The 21,617-nt window shown below is 35.6% G+C and overlaps 1 protein-coding gene across 3 annotated transcripts in view; it reads right to left on the bottom strand.

Annotated features, from left to right (window-relative positions):
• UNC13C (unc-13 homolog C) overlaps positions 1 to 21,617 on the bottom strand; it is a 753,954-nt gene that overhangs the window by 299,279 nt on the left and 433,058 nt on the right. For all 3 annotated transcript variants that reach the window (XM_050799780.1, XM_050799781.1, XM_050799779.1), the window contains 3 exons: positions 13,372 to 13,528; positions 3,078 to 3,146; positions 1,368 to 1,457 (listed from right to left, as the gene is read on the bottom strand). In XM_050799780.1, coding sequence (XP_050655737.1) covers positions 1,368 to 1,457; positions 3,078 to 3,146; positions 13,372 to 13,528 — 316 coding nt within the window. The remainder of the gene's footprint in view (positions 1 to 1,367; positions 1,458 to 3,077; positions 3,147 to 13,371; positions 13,529 to 21,617) is intronic.

Genomic DNA, 21,617 nt, shown 5'->3' with positions numbered 1-21,617 from the left:
AGGGGAAAGCTGACAATTCAGGAAAATGGAGAGGATTGCTGGACCAGTATTTTAGTGCACAAGAGAAGACAAAATCAATTGCACAAGTAGAAGAGACCACATTTTCTAAGAAAACAGATGGCTCATCAATAGTAAAAAAGAAAGAATATGTGGACACATACAAGGAAGTACCTACTGGGGTAGGTGGTGAGAGTGTGTGATTGGAGCTTGAGGATGCTCCTCTTTCTTTCCTCCTATTTTTTTTTCATTGAAATAGGAAGCGAAGTCATCAGCTCGTAGTGAGGGTTGGGGAAGAGTAGTTACAAGTTTAAGGAGATAGTGTTTTTAATCAAGGAGGCATGGCAGATGGGTAGCACTGTGCTGGCACGCCCCACCCTCACTCCCATTCCTCACTCCTCAGTGTCAATGGCAGATGTCACCTGTCAATCTAAGTCAACTTGATTGGGTCTCGCCATCATTATCTGCACATTGTTCCAGTAGCTACTGACAGTAGATTAGAATTGATGTAAATTCTATTTATCCTAGTCACCTAGTTAGCCTGATTTTAAACCAAATGAATTTTAATTCAACTTTAAAGAATCTAAATGAGCACTGATATAGTATGGTTTCCCTTCGTGTCTCTCTTTCATTACAAAATGCCACTTTTAGAGGTTCTAGTGAAAAAAATCATGGGCAAATGCAAAGAAAAAAAATTGTCTCTATTTAGGAATTTTCTGAATAAGCATCGTAATACTCTCTTTCAAAGAGCATGTATTTTAGCCCATAGCCTGGCAAGTAGTTTCTGAAAATGCTTTACATAAGTTGCACTGCAGGCCAGAACTATGACTGCAGAGAACTTGCAATTAAAGCAGAAATGATATATCTAAGAAATGCCTGGTTTGTAGGGCCTAGCCAATGATACCAATAGATAGGTGATCAAATATATTCCTACACAGACATTCCTAGTGCTGAAAATGGAAGTTGCCACAATTGTGGTAAACTTAAAAGAGTCAGCCACTTTCTTGTAGCAAAAAAGTCAGCAAAACATCTAAGTTAAAACTAAAATTAGAAGTGAACTCCATTTCAATTTAACATTCTTTGGAAATTTTTTAAGTGCCACATCCACTTACTAGAGAGCTTTATCTAAGACAGATTTAACTGAGAACTAAATTAGAGCCAAATGTATCAGAGTATTTTAAATGTCTAGGATAACCTCTTCTTCACTATACCTTATATTGGAAGATTCATTGAGTTCAGTCAAAGATAGTACAGCTTAATCCATGGGGTTGACACAGTACTTGATCAAGAGGAGGGTAAAGCAAGACTTTACCAGGGGATGAATGTATTCTATGTCACACCAAAACAGTGACAGAAATAAAATGAGATACCTTCATCCTAAAAAAGGTGATACTTGTTAGCAGGTCAACAGTTGATTTCAGGTCTTGCAGTCTTTCAGTATTGCTTGCAGGAAAGTTTTCCTGGTTAATCAGGAAACAGAAAATGGATAAGGTCGTCAGTAGTAAATCTCCAGTGGGAAAATAAACTAAAATTAGCTTCTCATAAAAGAAAATGGAAAGTAAACTGTATACAATTTTAAAAATACCCCTAAAGTATTCTTAAAACATTTTTATCATAAAACATTATAGAATATAAACAATTGGGAAATATTATATTTTTATACTTTTGGAAAGCTGCACTCTTCTATTTATAGTTACAATGCAATAAATGCAAAACAATATCATTATTAAAATGTTATGATGTTATTAATGCTTGCTTCTAAAATAGTCTTGCTACTAAAAGGAAGAAGTGTAGCATACATAGGAAAAATTTTTCATGATTTTCTCAAGATAAGTATTTTTATAAAAAATACTTCAGAAATTATACATGTGCTGCATTTACTTTTAGTCACAAAAAACTTTAAAAGTTAAAAAAATAAGTTTGCATCATATAGTCTTTCCTGAAACACTATGGATTTTAACAAAAGGTTTCTTTTAGCAAGGTTTGATGAGAAGTATCATTTGAAAATACAGATGTTCATAATTTGAAGGAATGAAAAGTTATAATTATGAAATGTTTGAACTAAGAAAGAATTTTTACTTTGGTCAATTTCACATATTAACATGCTTTTCTAAAGAGCCATTAGGAAACCCACAGCTAATTACGAGATATTCATGAACTTGAACAGGGTTAGTGTGCCTATGATGAGGTGACTTCAGGCCCTTGTTGCCCCCAAAAATCTCTCCCAATAGCTTAATGGTTGTCCTCTTCTCATTATGTTGGCCCCAGACCCAACATGAAATGACCAATATGAAATAATACCAAATTAAATTTGGTATTATAACTTCCATAAATATGCAATTAAAGTATCTGTCAATAAGAGACTAATAAAAAATGAATGCATGGGAGATAGATAAGTTCAAATAAGAAAAGATGTATAGGATAAATTGTTAAAGAATGTAAGATATAAGAGCATGTATTAGTTATCATCATAGACATTTTGTAACTAAAATTTGTAACTAAATTTTTGTAACTAAAATATTTTGTAACTAAAATTATATGTGTGTATATTTATCACATATATACATGAATATATTTGTGGTATGTGTATGTGTTTCCCCAGGAGGTGATATGTAGAATTGTTGACAATGAATTCTGTACAACTTTGCAAGAGCACATGGTACTCTTGGTACCCTAATCCAGGAAGAAAGAGAATGAAGCAGTAAATTAAGTAGGAAGCTCAGAAATTGAGGAAGTATCAGCGGAATATTTCACTAACAAACGATGAGCTTTCAGAATGAGGACTGGGCCATAGTCTACTTCATGAATTAGCTGAGGGTCATTGAATCTGATGGCTATTTTAGAAATTACAAAATTCAAGCTGCATGTGCGCACACACACACACACAGAGTATTGTTGTAGTCTACGTAGGGTAAAGAATCTGAACAACAAAGGAGACCTAATGGATTATTTCTAAGGGTGACAGCACCTGAGATCAATATTTTTATTTTTCTATTCCATGATGGGTGATTTTTATATAGCAAGAAATTATCTAAACCAAACACAGCAGTTTTCTTTTATGCAAGTAAATTTCTACATACCCTATACTTTGACAGATCAATCCTCAGAGAGTTATGCAACTGGTCCAGTAGTTTTATGAATTTTTCCCTCTGTACAAAGCAAACACAAAATAGGAGAATGGAAATAAATGACCACTCTAGAGGCCTCATAATAATTCTGAGTTTTGTCTCTATTTTATAGAAAGGAAGGATCAGATATATTAATGACTTGTCCAAGATCATAAAGTTACTATGTGGCATAGCAGTGATTCAAACTCAGGTCTCTTTGATACCAAATTCATGTTCTTTTCAATAAGTCATACTTCCTCTCTCTGATGAATGAGAAATGTGTAATTGTTCTAACAAAGTATCTAGAGACTTGCATTTGGTAGAAAGAGATCAGACAAATAAATTGCCAGTACATTTCTCTATGTGTAATAATTCACAACAATACAATGTATCAGCAAAAGAAAATGCAACCCATTCTTGTTTTTATTCCTGTACTTCATGCCCCTTCTCCAGACAATATATTACAGTTTTTTACACTTCTCCCTCCTACGGAAGTGGGAGCAGGTGTTGTTTTTGTCAAAACCAATTTCAAAAAAATTTTCTTTTTGGAAGCAAATGTAGACTTTATAATCTGAAAGGATCAATTGCTTTTAAAGGCTGTGTATGACTTAGTGCTAAAATTAGTATAAAAATGCAGCCAAAAAACTGCCGTTGCTTCCACTTGATGCAGTATCAGTGTTGAACTGTCCTCTTCACAGAAGTATTTGAAGATGGTGAGAATAAAGAGTTTTTCTCTTATTAAGTGTATGGTTAAAGTTGGATGGATTAAATAAAAACAAAATCAAAACACAAAAGTCACACATGCAAACCTTAGAGGTAGACACTCCACTATTCTGAATTGCAGTTTTCTCATCAAAAATAAAAAAAAAAAAATGGGAGAGGTAAGATTAAATGACATAAAACATCCCTGCCAACATTAATATTCTGTAAACACCAAATTGCACTTTGGAGGATATTGACAAAAATGAAAACTTTTCCCAGTAGTTTCACATAGGAGGTGGATTTATGGGGTATATAAGTCACTGATCTTGATGGAGTGAGCTGAATATTAACAGGAGGTGGTAAACTGTTCCTAAGCTGAAACTCCAGTTTTCTGAATGAACTGCCATCATCAGATTCATACATCAGTGAAGAAAGTTTGAGTGTCATCTCTGTGTTAACCTCTGTGGAGGCAATAGAGGAGCCTGAGAAATGAGTCCTGCCTTCCAGAAGCGTGTAATCTTGTTAGGCAGGTTAAGACCCTTTATCCCAACAAAGCTACAGAAAATACAGATGAGTTGAACGTCTTAGATCTTTCTCTACCACTCTCCATTATACCTTCCCAGGGGATGAGGCAAGCTATGCAGTCCTTTCTTAACTCTCCAACTTCCATGCATTTGGGTTGGTGGCCCTCAATCCAGATAGAAAAAGAGAAGAACCACTAAAATAATTAGTTTAGGCCACAGTAAAGTTAATCATTCAGATGGTTAAAGTGAGGGTGATTCGTACCACATCTCTAGATGCCTCATCTTATCTCTGTGATTGGCACAAATCATCAAGACGGTTGAAGTGACTGATCAACCATACTATGGCCCAAATCATTGGCCCTCATACTCACTGGGGCAAATGGTGCTGGTTGTCTGCCCAATATCCATTCTTCCACTGCTTCTTACTAAAAGAATATCATAAGTCAAATGTGCCCATATGAAATGTTCACCTTCTCAGAGCTCTTTTCCTCCGAGGATGACCACATGACATGGTTTGGCCAATGAGATGTAGACAGCTTATTAAATAAAATAGATCCAGCTACCATACCACCAACGACTTACTGTTTTGAAATATTGAAAAAGAGTGCTTGGCAGATAGTGTTTGTTACATTAGTGTTTGCTGTATAATTCTTTGTTAGGTATACCTTTCAGACTTTTAAACTTTTGCCCTTTGTGCTTCTTCCCTTTTCCCACCTAAAACTCTAATAGGCTCCAGAAGATAGAGCACTTATTTCATGCCCATTAGATGAAAATGGAAAGAATGAACGGAGAAAAAAAGGATTGCCTACATCCATCCTACCCCTGCTGCCCACTCTTGTAAAATATTACAATACTGAGCAGTTATACCAGCTCTAAACTCCTTACCTCTGGACTTAGTTTCCATGGGTCGGGGAGCAAAGGGGGAAATCTTATTAAGTTAAATGTATTTTAGTGAGTTTCTGTTTCATGCAGTTGAACAGAATTCTGACTGATACAATCCACACATTTGGTTTCCCTACCTAGTCTTCGGTGCCCAGCTGGAAAATTTATGTTCAAGGAAAATAGAAAACTGTGAAGAAAACTGCTGGGCTTCTTGTCACTGAATCCAGAACAACATCAGATGATGTGAAATTAAAAGTACACTGCTGATTGAATTTTTACAGAGATTCTTTAAACAGCAGGATGGCCTGAAATTTCATTTTATTTACAACAATTTCTATTTAACTAGAGTGAGATTGCCTTTGCAGAGCAGAGGAGGCCTGCTGCCTGTAGGGTGTGATTTGAGGAATAACGAAAGACTGGGTGATTAAAAAATGTTTCCCTGAGGGACATGGCACAATATCTAAAACTGCCACATTATTCAGTTTTTTTATTAAATAAGGTCCACATATCTCTAGTAGTGGCAAATCAATAATAAAAATAATAATAAATATTATAATAGGTTCACAAATAGTTAGAAAGAATAAGATCCAGTGTCTGGTAACACAAAGGGCAACTATAGTTAACAATAATTGGTTGTGTATTTCAAAATAACTAAAAGAGTGGAAGTGGAAAACTCCCAACATGAAGAAATGATAAATGCTTGAGATGACAGATATTCCAGTTATTCTGATTTTATCATTACATATCGTATGCATGTATCGAAATATATCTTGTACCCCATAAATATGTACTACTATTATGTATCCAATTAGAAATTTAAATAAATTTTTTAAAATAAAAGATAAATCCAAGCAAAAAAAAACCCCAACTTGGTTTAATTAGTTGACCAGAATAACTAGACCAGGGATTGGCAAACTGTCTACAAAGGGCTAGTTAGGAAATATTTTTTACTTTGCCAACCCTGTCTCAAGTATTCAGTCTCACACTGTAGCACAGTAGCTGCCAGAGACAATATGTAAACTAATAGGCAAGATTGTTTTCCAATGAAACTTGATTTATGGACGTGAAAATTTGAATTTTAGATAGTTTTAATGTGTCACAAAATAACAGTCTTTAAAATTTTTTTTCAACATTAGAAAATATTTAAAAAAATATTCTTAGCTTATGGGCCTTACAAAACCAGTTGGTGAGTTGGTGGACTGCATTTGGCCCATGGGCAGGGGGAAGAGGCAGTTGCTCCCCTGACTGTGCACGTTCAGGAAGTTCCCACTAGGATTTGGGGAACTGTGGAACCAAAAGCTCTTGTAAGGAAGGAGTATGATAACCTCTGCTTCACTCTCAGCTTCTCTCATTATTTTCTTTCTTTCTTTCTCAAAGTCTGGCTTCAACAGCAGGGATGAATTTAACCAGAAGCTAATGATGCTTAAGCTCCTCAGCCCTCACCTGCTTCAGCATCCCTGGGAGGAGCTAGCCATGTATTCATGCTATCTTAGATTTTTGTAAAATTTTCAGGAATAAGATAAAAATAATTCAGAACACAACAAGCAAATTGTAATACTTTGTTTTCCAGATCATACCAAAAACAGCAATTCATTAAGAAAGACTTTTCAAACAGAAGTAATGCATAGGCAATTTTGATAATTTTAAAATAATTCAATTAGTCTTAGACATATGAACATACTGGACATACATTTACAACTCTTATTGATTTGAGATTAACTCTGATACCAAGAGAAATATCATACAATTATGGAATACCACTAAAATGATGCTTTCAATGACAAAATAATTAATACATTTCACCAATTCAAAGTATATTTAAAGAGTCCCTTCACAGGAAAACTTGAAAAGCATTGAAATGTTATTGTTCACTGATGAAGACATCCTTAACTTCCCCTCAGCCTGGTTAGACAGGCTTCTTCCTGACTCTAGGTCTCAACCTCCGTTTTCTTAAAGCATTTTATTTAGAAAACTTTTAATTGTAAATTCCTTTTCTGCCCCTTCACATGGAAATATTTTGTAAAGCCTCTTGCTGGTTTCATAATCCAAAAATGTCTTCCTGAAAGACTTGGGAGCCTTCCCTTTGAAATGTAATCATCAAGGAGAGAGCACTCCTACCTCTGACCCTCCTTGGGAAGATAGGAGCCTAACTTCCATGGCTGTAATTAGCAAACGAAGATGGCCGAATCACAGAAGAAAAAATGGCAAACTCAAAATTACTCAGTGCACTGGTTACATCCCATTGATCAACCTCTCCACTATCACCCTTCACTACTTTCTCCTGATTTTAGTCCTGCCTTTCATTTCAGTGGAGTTGAGCTCTAACTGAACTCTGACCTCTCTCCCCTATTGCAATAGCCTTGAATAAAGTTCACTTTGCCTGTTCAACTTTGTCAGCTGTAATTTTTGCTTTTACATCACATATAAAAAAAAATTGGTGTTTTCCCAAATTTTGTGAAAATTACTAAAATGCATGTGGCATTGTGAAAGTGAAACAAACTCTCTTCTAAGGTGTTCATTTAAAAAAGGCAACTCTGCTAAGTAAAAAAAAAATGTAAAAATAATATTTCAATTTTTTGTCATATGAAGTGATCAAAGAAAATGTAGCCAAAAACGTCCTGAAAGAAAATATTATAAGGTTGATTAGTCAATAAAAATATCACTTATACTTGGTTGTATATATTGAGCATGTATATACTCAAGTTAAAAAAAAGCTCAAAAATATCAATTTTACTATTGATTTATTTGATATTTGTATTTCAAGATAATTCACTAAATATATTTCCTCTTTAGGAAATTTCACCTTCAAAATTAAAATATTGATTGCCTGCCACCTCATGGAGCTTTGTTCCTTTTCAACTCCTGATCTACCCATGAGTGCCTTCAATACACATAGAGACACTTTATCTAATAAAGTTATTTGTCTGGACTCCAAATAGCATTTACACTCAGTGATGTGCTGGTAAAGTGGCTCTCTGAAAGCAAAAAGCCTTGATTTTTAGCATTTGCTAACTTTAATGTTGTAAATACTTTTAATATGTCCAATTTCAAGGATGGCTGTGTTTAACAACCAGCTTGCAATATTCCTGAAAATTTACCAATCAGTTCTCATGAGCAGGTACCAGCCAGCTGTAGCATACCACTATTCTACAATCAATTTTCAACAATCTACTCCCTGAGTTACCTTTTGGACCTGAGACTTCACTTTCCAAATGTTAACTGAAAGGTGCTATTGATACGTTCCTCCCACAATCCTCTGTCTCTGCCTGTTTTCTCTCCTCCACTTTCTCTGTCCCTTTCCCCACTTCTCCCCTCATTCTCTCTTGCTATCCATCATGCTTCTCATGGTTCCACTTACCAAAAACTAGAGCTAACGGCAAATCACTTTACCTTCACCCCATTATCTTTATATGAATTTCCTTACCTTCACATGGCCTCTTTTCTGCAAAATTTCAGCCTAGAGTCAATCCAACAATCAGCTATATCTCCTCATAGATCAGCGTCAGAATGCTGACACACCCTAAGAAAGTCTCACAGTGACAAGAATTGTGACAACAAATTTATAGTGCCCAACAGCAAATGACACTTTTAGCTTTACTAAGAATTTTTTTTACATGTCCCTGAAACATTCTTTTTTGTATTCCCCTCAGTAGCTTATCCGAACTTTTACCACCCTCTTCCCCTCTGCAACCATTTCACAGCCCTTGTTTTGTAAATGAGCAATTCTTGGCCTTCCAGACAACTTTAAAGAAGGACTAAAAATAAGGTACAACTACCCCAACTTTTCACTTCTATATCAAAAGCTTAGTGTTCTCTGCAAGTACTCTCACACTATCTCCTCGAATTTCAGAGCAGAGCTTGTCCTTTCTTGTGCTAAAGGCTAGCCTCTCCTTCTGCCCTCATGACTACACTTCCTTCCTTTCCTCTGAGATAGTACTTATAGTCACTTATTCTCCCATCTGAGAAATTCGCAACCTCACTCTTGCAACTAACTCCTTTCCTAACACTATAAACATGTTTATATTTACTTTATTAAATAGTTTAAAAATCCCTACCCAAGCAGAGAATAAAAATAAAGTCTCTTTTTATATGGAAAAACCTTCTTACTCTTGCCCAATCTCTCTTTTTATCTTCTCGCTTAAGTTCCTTGAAAGAATAGTCTATTTCCTCACCCAATTTCAACCTTTCTTTCAGAATTTTGTTATAAAGTTAATACAGACTTAAGGTATTTTATAAAAAATTTTAGACATCATTCTCAGCAAAGTAACACAAGAAGAGAAAACCAAACACCACATGTTCTCACTCGTAAGTGGGAGTTGAACAATGAGAGCACATGGACACAGAGAGGGGAACATCACACCCTGGGGCCTGTCGGGGGTTGGGGGCTGGGGGAGGGATAGCATTAGGAGAAATACCTAATGTAAATGATGAGTTGACGGGTGTAGCAAACCAACATGGCACAAGTAAACCTATGTAACAAACCTGCACGTTGTGCACACGTACCCCAGAACTTAAAGTATAATAATAACAAAAAGACTGTTGTATAAAGATTAATACAAAACAAAACCAACAAAATGTCAGCTATAATCCAACCAGGTGGCTATATCACTGGTATTTTAGCACATTTCCTTCCAGTCTCATCTCTAAACCTGTATGTGTGTGTGTGAGTGTGTGTATGTGTGTGTGTGTGTTTTCAGTGTTGGAATTAAATTGCATAGAGAGTTTTTTAGCATACTTTTTTCATTTATCATTATATCATGGGCGTTGCTCAATTATAGAACCTCTTCCATAAAAACCTGATTTTGAACGACTGTATCATATTTTAGTGAATAATTGAGCTTTAATTTATATCACTGTGCTTCTATGCCAGCGATATTCAATATTTTGGCTTCTTTGGAAGAAGAAGAATTGTCTCAGGCCACACATAAAATACACTAACACTAATGGTAGCTGGTGAGCAATAAAAATATCATGCATAAGTCTCATAATGTTTTAAGAAAGTTTACGAATTTGTGTTGGGCTATATTCAAAGCCACGCTGGGCTGCATGTGGCCCACAGGCCATGGGTTGGACAAGCTTGTTCTATGCCATTCACTGAACAAACTTCATGAAATCAGGCTTCAACCACAATTGCTTCACTGACTGATGACCTCCTACTTGCCAAATTCAGTGGGTTAATTTAATTCTCCATTTTTCTTGAACTCTCTATGACAGTTAATGATATTATGTACTACTCCTTTCCCAAAATCGTTTACCTTATCTTTCACACTATCACTTTTTTTTTAGAGACAGGGTCTCATTCTGTCTCCCAGGCTAGAGTGCAGTGGTGAGATAAAATCACATTAAAAAAAAAATCATTGTCATCCAATTGGTCCAGCCAGTTTCCTGGATAAACTTTGCTTGCATCTCTTCTCTACACCCAAGGGTTCTGTCCTTTTCACTTTATTTTTGAACATGTTTCATCTACATCATGATTTCAAACAAGATTTATACATGGAAAGGTCTAAATGTGTAATGGTTTTCTTAAAGACTTGTTTTACAATTCTCATAGGTAAGAAAGCTTTTTACACTGGTTTATTTTTTGGAGTCTCAAAATGTGTGGGTTATGTACCTTTGAAAAGGATCAAGAAGGGAGCATATAATTGTTACTGAGTCCCAGATGACAGAATCAGCTTTAATAGTTAGGTGAATAAAAACCTGAGGCTCCAATGTAGAGGCAGGATATATACTTCAGTATATTTTACTCATCAAATGGCATTATTTTCAATAGCTAGAAAAATATAGTCAAATTTACATACCAAATCACCAACTTTTCATGATGTAGTTTGAAGAAACATTTCTCTTTCTTTTGGTCCTATTCTATAATAAGTTATTGGATTTACAAAATGAAGTTTGTTATAACTACATTGCCACTGAAATACTAAAATGTGCTGAAATCAATCTGCTCTCTCTTCTTTGGGGCAGCAGGAAGAAAAGGAGCATGTTATCTAATTTTCCTCCAGGTAGTTTTTATGGTGGATGTTAATCACTTAAACACATCTTTCTCAGAGGGAGAAAGGCTCAGTGTTCCACGATGTTGACTTATTCTTCACAATATACACAGACGGAATATTAGAAGCAAAACAATTTCATAGCACAGAATGTTTTACATCATAGGTAAAAATCCCAAGACAACATGTGCTGTTACTAAGATGAGGGTTTTATAACAAAACTGTTCTATGGTCTGGTATTTGGTAACAACAGGATTTCGTTGAGCTGGTTAGGGAACGTTCTTTGGTTCCAGCTTCTGTAAGAGTCAATCTGTCTAACAAAAGTAGCTGATACTGTAGGTTACACTGTAGGTAAGGCAGGAAAGACAAAATCCTCATATTTTATGCAATGACACTTTTAACTTTTATCAACTGGCTTGCCATCTTGTATCACATTTTATCATTATTTTAAATTTGAGAAACATGTTAAAGTAAGAATTACCTTTTTCACTGAACGTGTTGAGGAACTGAGGCTTTTATGACTAAACTGACTTGCTAAATTTCAATAAAAACGGAAACTCTGTAACTCCTAACCCAAAGAGTAGTCTCCTTTACTGGCATTTTATTTGATTTGGCATTAAATAGCAATTTTAGTTTCCTTTGATTATTCTAATTCACTTCACACACCTCACATGCATTTCTCTCTTAGAGGAAAAGGACAGAAATAGAGTAAACCCAGGAGCACATCTTTTTCCCTACTGTTTTTTCACCCTTTTATTTGCTGTGACTCAACTGTTTCTTTTCTATGACACATAACTCAAAATTTGAGTTCTAAACAATATACTCTGTAACAAAAATATATTCAGTGAACTAAATTGGAAGTACAGTGGAAACAATATGATGCCATGAAAAATCACTTTCCCACAATTGATCTTAGTTTCCTCCATGAAAAAAAGAGAACAAAAAACCTGTCTCACAGGATTACTGAACAGTGCTACTGCCTACCCATTTGCCCTGACCAAAAACCTGGGAATATTTCCAGGCATCTTCTTCTTCCCTCCCTGTCCATGTCTCCAAACATACCAAATGCTATTGAGGCTGTTGATTTTATGCCCTGAAAAACTTTGGTATCTATCGTCTGTTCTCCATCTCCACTAATTTTTAATTTTGACTCTTACCACTTCACTAGAAATACTCTTAATTTACATCCTATTTCCAGTCTTGCCAATTTCAGTTACAGTATACTTGTAGAGAAAGTTACAATGATGGATGCAACAGATGAATTCTTGGGGCTCCTTTGATTCCCTGAATTTCTACTTTTCTTTTTTTTTCTTTTTTTTCTTTTTTATGAGACAGAGTCTTGCTCTGTCGCCCAGGCTGGAGTGCAGTGGCGCAGTCTCAGTTCGCTGCAAGCTCCGCCTCCCAGGTTCACTCCATTCTCCTGCCTCAGGCTCCCGAGTAGCTGGGACTACAGGTGTCTGCCACCACACCCGGCTAATTTTTTATATTTTTCGTAGAGACGGGGTTTCACTGTGTTAGCCAGGATGGTCTTGATCACCTGACCTCGTGATCCACCCGCCTCGGCCTCCCAAAGTGCTGGGATTCCAGGCATGAGCCACTGCGCCCAGCCTGAATTTCTACTTTTCAATGCATTCTTGATGTCTTTGCATATGTCAGATGGACGGCCTTAATTAGGCACATATTGTTTTTCTTAGGCTCCTTAAACACCTACTATGTTTTACTTAGAGGATGTGCCACTATCCATCAGTACCAGAAGGAACCAATAGGAAGTGCAAATGGAGCCTAATGTGTTCCAGAGAAGGCAGCCAAACTCACACTGACTAGGCAACTGTATCTACAAGACAGTGAATCTGAAATGTTGAATACCAAATTCGCATACGTTGAGAATTCCCTATAAAGTCCCAGCATTCTCTTATAAAATGTATGTTTTTCCCTCATTGGAAAAGATCCTTTAAGATATGAAGATTCAATCTAATGAAAATTCCTATTGAATGTCAAAGTTAATTTACTAAAAAGTTTTCAAATGAACTTTGAGCTGGAGCCCATTATGCTATTCCCTAAAATGTCCTTTCTGCGGTAAGATTCCAAGAATATCTTAAGTTCAAAGTCTCTCGAAATGTAACTCCCATAAGCTACTAGGAATTTTAAAGTTTAAAAGATTATACTTACACCAAAGTTGGTAGCAGCAAATCGATCTGAAGCAGAAACCTGTACATTTGTTGAAATTGTTGTGTGAGCATAAAAAGCATTTATATTAGCCAGCAAGGTGCTCATGACAGCAGGGACACCAGGGCACATGTATTTAGAAGACAGACATGAAAAGTGCCTGCAAGACAAAAAACATAATGTGCTTTTTAAACAGAAATTAATTAATTCATGCAACAACGGAGCTTCTAACATCAGCAATTAAGTAATTCCACAGCTACATCTATGAAAAGGAGAGAAAACTGCACAATCTCTAATTGAAAGAAAAACAATTTCGGCCTTTTGAAAATTTCTAATTTGCAAATGTAAAGTGGCTTAATTAGAGTGTAATTTGCCCTTTTCGCCCATGGACGCTGCCGAGAAAGCATCGTTAAAGTCTCCCTTGCCACTGTTGTCATGTCGAAGTCAGAGTTTTCGAAAGAGCCTGAACAGCTGCAGAAGCTCTGCATCAGAGGGTTGAGCTTTGAAAAAAAAGTTAATGAGAGTCTGAGGAGAGATGGGGAACACTCACAGGCTGTGTGGTAATGAGACACCCAAACACCCAACGCTCCGGGGACTTTGAGTTTGTCACATATGCCACTGCGGAGGAGGTGGATGTAGCCATGAACGCAAGGCCACAAAGGAAGAGTTGTGGAAACAAAGAGAGCTGTCTCAAGGGAAGATTCTCAAAGACCAGGTAACCAACCAGGTAACCACTTAACTTTGAAAAAGATCTTTGTGGATGGCATTAAAGAAGACACTGAGGGACAGCACTCAAGAGATTATTTTGAACAGTACAGGGAAATTGAAGTGATTGAAATCATAACTGAGACAGGGGCGAGAAAAGGGGTTTTGCTTTTGTAACCTTTGATGACCATGACTCCATAAATAAGGCTGTCGTTCAGAAATACCTTACTGTGAATGGCCACAGTAAGGTAATTGTTGTTACCAGGGCTTTTCTTACCTTCACATTTTCTTACTGTGAAGTAAGAAAAGCCCTGTCAGAGCAAGAGATGGCTAGTGTCTCACCCAGTCGAAGAGGTCAAAGGGGTCCTAAAAGCTTTGGTGGTGGTCACGGAGGTGGTTTTGGAGGAATAACAACTTTGGTCATGGAGGAAACTTTAGTGGTTGTATGGCTTTTTTGGCATCTGTGGTGGTAGTGGATATGGTGGCAGTGGGGATGACTATCATGGATTTGGTAAGAATGGAAGCAGTTTCAGAAGTAGTGGAAGCTACAATTTTGGCAATGATAAGAGTCAATCTTCACATTTTGGATGAATGAAGGGTGGAAACTTTGGAGGCGGAAGCTCTGGCTCCTGTGGTCATGGAGGCCAATACTCTGCCAACCAGGAAACCAAGGTGGCCATGGTGGTTCCAGTAGCAGCAGTAGCTATGGCAGTGGCAGAAGATCTTAATTAGCAGGAGAAGAAAGCCAGTGAACTGACAAGGAAGCTACAGGTTACAACGCAGTTGTGAATTCAGCCAGGCACAGTGGTGACAGGACCTTGCTGCTGTCAGAGAAGATGGGTTTTAGACAATACTCATGTATATGGGACAAAACCTCAAGGATTATATTTGTGACTAATTGTATAACAGGTTATTTTAGTTTCTGTTTTGTATAAAGCATTCTAGTGAACGTTTTTAATGCACATTTTTTTGCACCCTCGATGTTGATTGCCAAATGTAATAGTTTGATCATAATGTGGAATAAATGTGTCTTAAAAAATATAATGTAATTTGCCACAAAGAAGTGTAAACTCAACTTTGAATATTGCATGTACACACCAAAAGTACAATTTCCGTGGAATTTAGCACCATCAGAAAGCAACTGTGCAGGAGTCTCCCTACTTCCTCATTCCCGCTTCGACTTATTTTGGTTCCTAAAATGCTATATTTTAACCAAAATGTTCTTTTGCATTTGCATGCCTCTCACAGTTGTAAAGTAGCAAGACATCCTCCTCTCATTATACATTGAATGAGTAAGTCAGTTTAACCTCTGACTTGAGTCCAGTTTGTATGATTTTTCAGAAAGAAATATCTTCCGTAAGCAATTCTCTTTTCTAAGCACTTTGTTAGACAAGATTTAATTAGGCAAATAGATGAATAGTGAGAGCAGATTGAATAATACCAGCTTTATGCTTAAAGATCATTTCTTTTAAACCTTGAATAATGGTATCATTTACACCCATCAGAAGCATCAAGGATCCAATTTTGTTATTTCTCTCAAGGAAACCTGTTTCATTTGAACTACAACAAAATACTTGAAAATAGAAAGCACAGCTTATGAAAAAAGTGAAAGATAAAATATACATGGAGGGAAGAAAATTTCACTATATAATGTGATGCTATGTTGCTCTCATATCTTACTATGCCACCAAGGAATCTAGACATTTCTGAATTTTGTATTATTGAACACATACATAAATAGCTGCCCCGAGTGGCACTCTCACAAAAAATAAATGATGATCCTGAAAACCGGGGCTTTTCTTAGATCTTAACCAGGCACCTTGCTACCCACTTTGTCATAACACTGATGAACAAAAAAGGCTAAATCTTTAAAGGTGCATCTTTAAGAATCACAAATAAAAATTTATGCTATGAGAGTTACATGATTTGTGCAACTTAACCTTGGATTCAGATTATTAATGACTTTAAGGAAATGATAAGTGTTATGACTCTATTATATACTGAATTGATTATAATTAATATTTATTAAGAATTCACAAACAGTATCATTTATTTAACCAAAAAATTAGTTAAAAACAGAAACTAAAAATTCTTAGAGCTCTGCTATCGCATTTCTTTTTTTTTTTCCCACACTCCCATGTGTATTGAGGCAAAACAGTCAAGGAATAGAATCAACCCAAGTATCTATCAATAGATGAATGAATAAAGAAAATATGGTTATATACACAAGAGAATACTGTTCAGTCATAAAAAGAAGGAAATCCTGCCATTTTCAACAACATGGATGAACCTGGAGGACATTATGTGAAATAAGTCAGACAAAGAAAGACAAATACAGCATGATCTCACTCATATGCACAATCTGAAAACTTGAAGTCAGAGAAGTAGAGAGTTGAAAGGTGGTTACTAGAGGTTGGAGCAGTTAGCAGGTGCAGGGTTGGGAAGATCCTCGTCAAAGGATAGAACATTTTATTTAAATGGGGGGATAAGTTCTAAAGATCTATTTTACAGAATGGTGACTATAGTTAATGATGACATATTGTATTTGTGAAAAATGCTAGGAGAATGGATGTTAAACGTTCTCCCACAAAAATGATAACTATGTGAGATGTGCATATGTTAATCAGCTAGATTTAATCATCCCACAGTGTATATGTTCTTCAAGGCATCATATTGTACATGATAAATATGTATAATTTTATCTGTCAGTTTTTAAAAAAACTAAATAAATTTGAAAGAAAATGACACAATTATTGAACATTGCTCACTACTTAAAAGTCATATGAGGGAAAAGCAAATGCAATATGGGAAGATTAGAAGTATCAAAAACCACCCTTTGCGTAATTTGAGATGGTTAAGCAAAATTCAGGAAACATCATGTAAATAAGTGCAGTCTTGAGTTATATAGTTTTATACAATCTTTGCTACACATTTATCATTAATGCTAACATGTTGTTCACAGAAAAATTAGAAAACAGTAACATCAAACTTACATTCACACTTTAAACTTCTCTTTTAAAAATAACTTCAATGGATAGTCAGATAGTAATTATAATACATTCATCTATGAAAATTGATTAGAATTAGTATTAGAATTTATTCTAAGAGTTTTCTAGTATTTAACCATTTTTTTTTTCCTATTAAAGCCATCTGGTCAGAGTACTGTTTCTTCATTGGCTATGTACTTACTGTATTCCTGGCACTCTTCTTAATGGTAAGGATCTGGAGTTGATTAAAACATAGTCTTGATGTAATAAAATGCATACTCCTAATTAACAAGCACATACCTCAAATCCTAATTTTGTTGTACAGAGGAAAGTGCAATCACAGAGGCAGCCAAAAGGTTTGGGTGGGCCGTAGGGTAGAGGAGCAGGCCTGGAGGTGCAGGGCAATCCTCCAAAGGCCGAACTGAGTCCCATAGTGGTGAAGAGAGGAGAAGTCAGAGGGAAACACAAGGAATACAGAATGAGAGTTGAGGTAATGATCATGAAAGAGTGAAGAGCTTAGCGTCTCTACAAGTTGGTTCAACAAATATTTACTGAGCACACCTAAATGGCAGAGACTATATTAGCTTTGGATATGTGGGAATGAATCTGCTTATAGACTGCTGGCAGAATCAGTCATGTAATAAGTTTAATACAGTTATGCAAAAATTATGAAAAAGGCATAGCAGAGTGCTATGAAGACACTGAGTTAGAATGCATATATCACAGCCTGGTGAGGAGGGTCAGGCGAGACGTCTTGAGATTAGGCTGGGCTAACAGTCAATGAATGACTAAGAGATAGCCAAGCCTCACACAGGGTTTGATATCATTGATGGATAAAGAATGTATTCCAGAGGAATGGAAAAGTACAAATCAAGGCACTATGGAAAGAAATAAAATATTGTATAAAGTGAACTCTAGTAATTTTAGGTTAACAGAGCACAAATTTCCAGGAGAACATTTAGGATTGGTATGGCTAAAGATAAATCTGAAGGGTTTACAGAGAGTCTTGAGTAACATGTTAGATAAATTGGATCTATTCTAGGCATCAAAAGACATTTTTGGACAAAGTTCAAAATGGTACAGAGTAAATATAAGTTAAAAAGCATTAGCAAGGAACTTTAGTTCTTCAACATGTAATGGGAAGTGAAATAATCAGATCTGGATTTTAAATAGGTTAATTTGATAGGAGGAGCATGGAGGAGGATGAGTTTAAGGAAGATGAAAGTAAAGAGTCCAATTAGGAGGCTATGAAGAGAAGAGATGATGGATGTCTTAACTAGTAGTAGCGTGTAGATGGTGATGAGGAAATGGATTTGAGAAATATTCACAGAGGAAAAACTGTTAGGACTTAGAATTGATAGAGAGGGATGAGGAAGAGAAAAGGTTAAGTTTCAAGGTTCTAGTTTGAGTGACTACATGAGTGGTTCTTCTGCCAAGTGAGCTGGGAACTAAAAAATGGAAAAAAGTTGAAGGTGGAGGGATGATGTATCCAGTTAATTATGAGCTTAAGGTGCTCATAGAGCTTCCATGTAGGAATGTTACTGGTTTTTGGAGACATGGACTAGACACCTAGATTTGGGATCATCAGCATGAATTATCAGAAACCATGAGAAAGGATAAGATTATCTAAGGAAAATATGTACAATAAACGAAGAAATGTTACAGAATGTCACCTGGGAAATAGCAATATAAAAGGAAATTATACAAGAAGAAAAAATAGTAAATTCTATAATTGAGACTAAATAAATACTAGATAGGTAAAAGGAAACCCAGGAAACTGGAATCAGGATAATCTTGATAAGAGGATGATTGATACTGTTAAGTGCACTAAGAGTCTTATAAAATAAGGACAGAAAAGAAGTTATTGGACTTGACAAATAAACATCATCATGACCTTAGCAAGATCAATGTTAATAAAGTGACAGGAATTTTCACTAAGAGGAAATAAGATGAAAAGTGAAGAGGTGCCAGGGGATGACCAAGGTAAAGTAGGTCAAGGCCAAACCTTGATTGGTACAATATTTGGCCAAGGAGTTTGGATTTTCTCATGTGAACTATATGACGTTACCTGAGATTTCTGCAGAAAGAACTAGCATTATTAGATTAATTTGAAAAGATGACTCTGAAGTGGTATAAAGAAGGATTCAAACGAGTGGGTAGTGGAAGCAGAAAAACAATTTAGGAAGTGTAGAAGTGAAAATTGACACTCCTGCCATGCTTCCAATATGAATGACCACCTCACATACCACAGTCAGAAGGAAAAAAATACTTTGCACCTGGAGATAATTCAAATATCACAGAATTACTGTCTGCTTCTGATCTCTAAAACACAAAACCTTGAATTTTTCTGCAGTACCCAAACTTCCTAACAAAACAATTTTAAGCCTAATTTTAACAATGTTGTAACTGAAGATTTAGAATGATCTCTGAAAATATAAAACCAAGTGGGAAAGTTGCTGTTCCCATCATGAATAGCGTGAAAACACCAAGTAAACTAGGTAAGCTTAGTAATTGCAACTTAGTCTTTAAATACTAAATTGCTTCTGTTTTGCCAATGTTTCTGAAGTCTAAGGTCCTCTCTGTATTTGTTGTAACATTTCTTTCCTTTTCTATTTTTTTTTTCTTTCAAGTCACAGAGCAGGTAAGGTTCTCAAAGACTGGAATTCACGTAATGTATCTCTAGAGACTCCTTCTTAACCATCTACCACAGTATAGCTTCTCTTAATTTATCCTCCTCACTCTCTTTTTTTTAATTCTTTATTTTTAATTGACAAATAAAAATGACATGTTTATCATGTACAATATGTTGGTTTGAAATATGTGTACATTACGGAATGGCTGAATCAAGCTAATTAACATTTGCACTACTTCCCATACTTATCTTTTTTTTGCGGTGAGAAAACATAAAATCTATTCTCTTTGCTCTTTTCAAGAACACAATACATTGTTATTATCTATAGTCACCATGTTGTAAAATGAATTTCTGGAATTTGTTCCTCCCATCTAACTAAAATTTTGTATTACTCGACCAATAGCTCCACAATCTGCCTCCTTTCCCTAAGCCCCTGGTAATCATCATTCTGCTCTCTATTTCCATGAATTCTAGTGTTTTTTTTTTTTTTTTTTTTTTTTTGATGCCACATATAAATGAGATTATGCAGTATTTGTCTTTCTGTGCTTGCCTTATTTCCCTTAACCATAATATTCTCAGGGTTTAACCATCTTGTTGCAAATGACAAGATTTCATTTTTTTTTTAAGGCTAAAAGTATTCCATTCTGAGTGCATGCTACATTTTCTCAATACATTCACCCACTGATGAACACTTAGGTTGATTCCATGTCTTAGTTATTGTGACTAATGCTGCAATGACCATGGGACTACAGATATATCTTTGATATAATGATTTTATTTACTTTGGCCCTCTCTCTTCAATATTGTGTATTGCTTGTATACGTATCTGTTCTTTCTGGAATGTGTTTTGTTTATGCTTTGATAGCTTTTGAAAGAAAAAAAAAGCACTGTGTTATTGATTTGTTTGACTTATTCCAAACAAACAGGACATATGCTTGAGTATGACAGTTTATAAAAACATCCAACTTATTTAATGATATTATAAAGTATTATTATAGGTTTATACAGTTTTACATCATATACTTTAAAGGTTATGCAGTTTTATTTTAAAAAACAAAGAGAAATATAAACAATTATTAGTTTATCAAAGAATAAAAAAACAAGTTGAATTATCTTTCTTCTTAGTACTTAAGGTGACAAGGAGACTCTTAAATCAATGATAGGCAAAATTTGAATTAGCAAAATTTAAGATATATATCTGGCCCATATTTATCACATTGTTTCCTTGTACATATTAACTGACCAACAAACATTACTTAATTAAAACAAATTAAAGTAATATGAACCAAAATATAAACTAAAGGTATTTATGTAGAGTTAGGGAATAAAGGACAGATGCTTGAGTATGACAGTTTATAAAAACATCCAATTATGTTGTGAAAATGTGGCGGAAGTACCTAGCAGTTAACACTGTAATAACAATGAATACTTTGAAGGCGAATAATACTCTACTTATAATCAGTATGCTGAAAGCAGCATTTTAAATTTTCTAAAGCATTAGGCAAGTATTCCTCTTAGAAAGCTGACAGAAATATTTTACATTTTGATTAAAATTTAACTGAGGTGATTTCTGGGGTATAATGGATGGTAGCTAGCTGAATCTGATTCAGTCCCTCTAAGCATCCCATGGAAACTTCCGAGAAAACCAAAAAGGATGCAAAGTCACAACAGTATTAGAAATGAAGGTTACAAATCAAAGATTTCCCAGTTTCTGGAAGGAACTTTTTCTAACTTTAAGTGGCTGGCTAGATGGGGAACTATTCAGTGACTGCTAGTATATAAACTCCTAAAACACTAACCTGACCAGAGAGGAATGGGAGGGTATTTCTAGAAACCTTCCAATGTCTGCTCCGTTTATCAGAGATCTGGGTCCTAGACTGCTGCCAAGCAAGGCTATCAATCCCTCCCTATTTCATGCTAATGGA

This window comes from Macaca thibetana, chromosome 7 (genome assembly GCF_024542745.1).
Source record: "Macaca thibetana thibetana isolate TM-01 chromosome 7, ASM2454274v1, whole genome shotgun sequence".
NCBI lineage: Eukaryota > Metazoa > Chordata > Mammalia > Primates > Cercopithecidae > Macaca > Macaca thibetana.
This window is presented reverse-complemented; position numbering and strand designations above follow the sequence as displayed.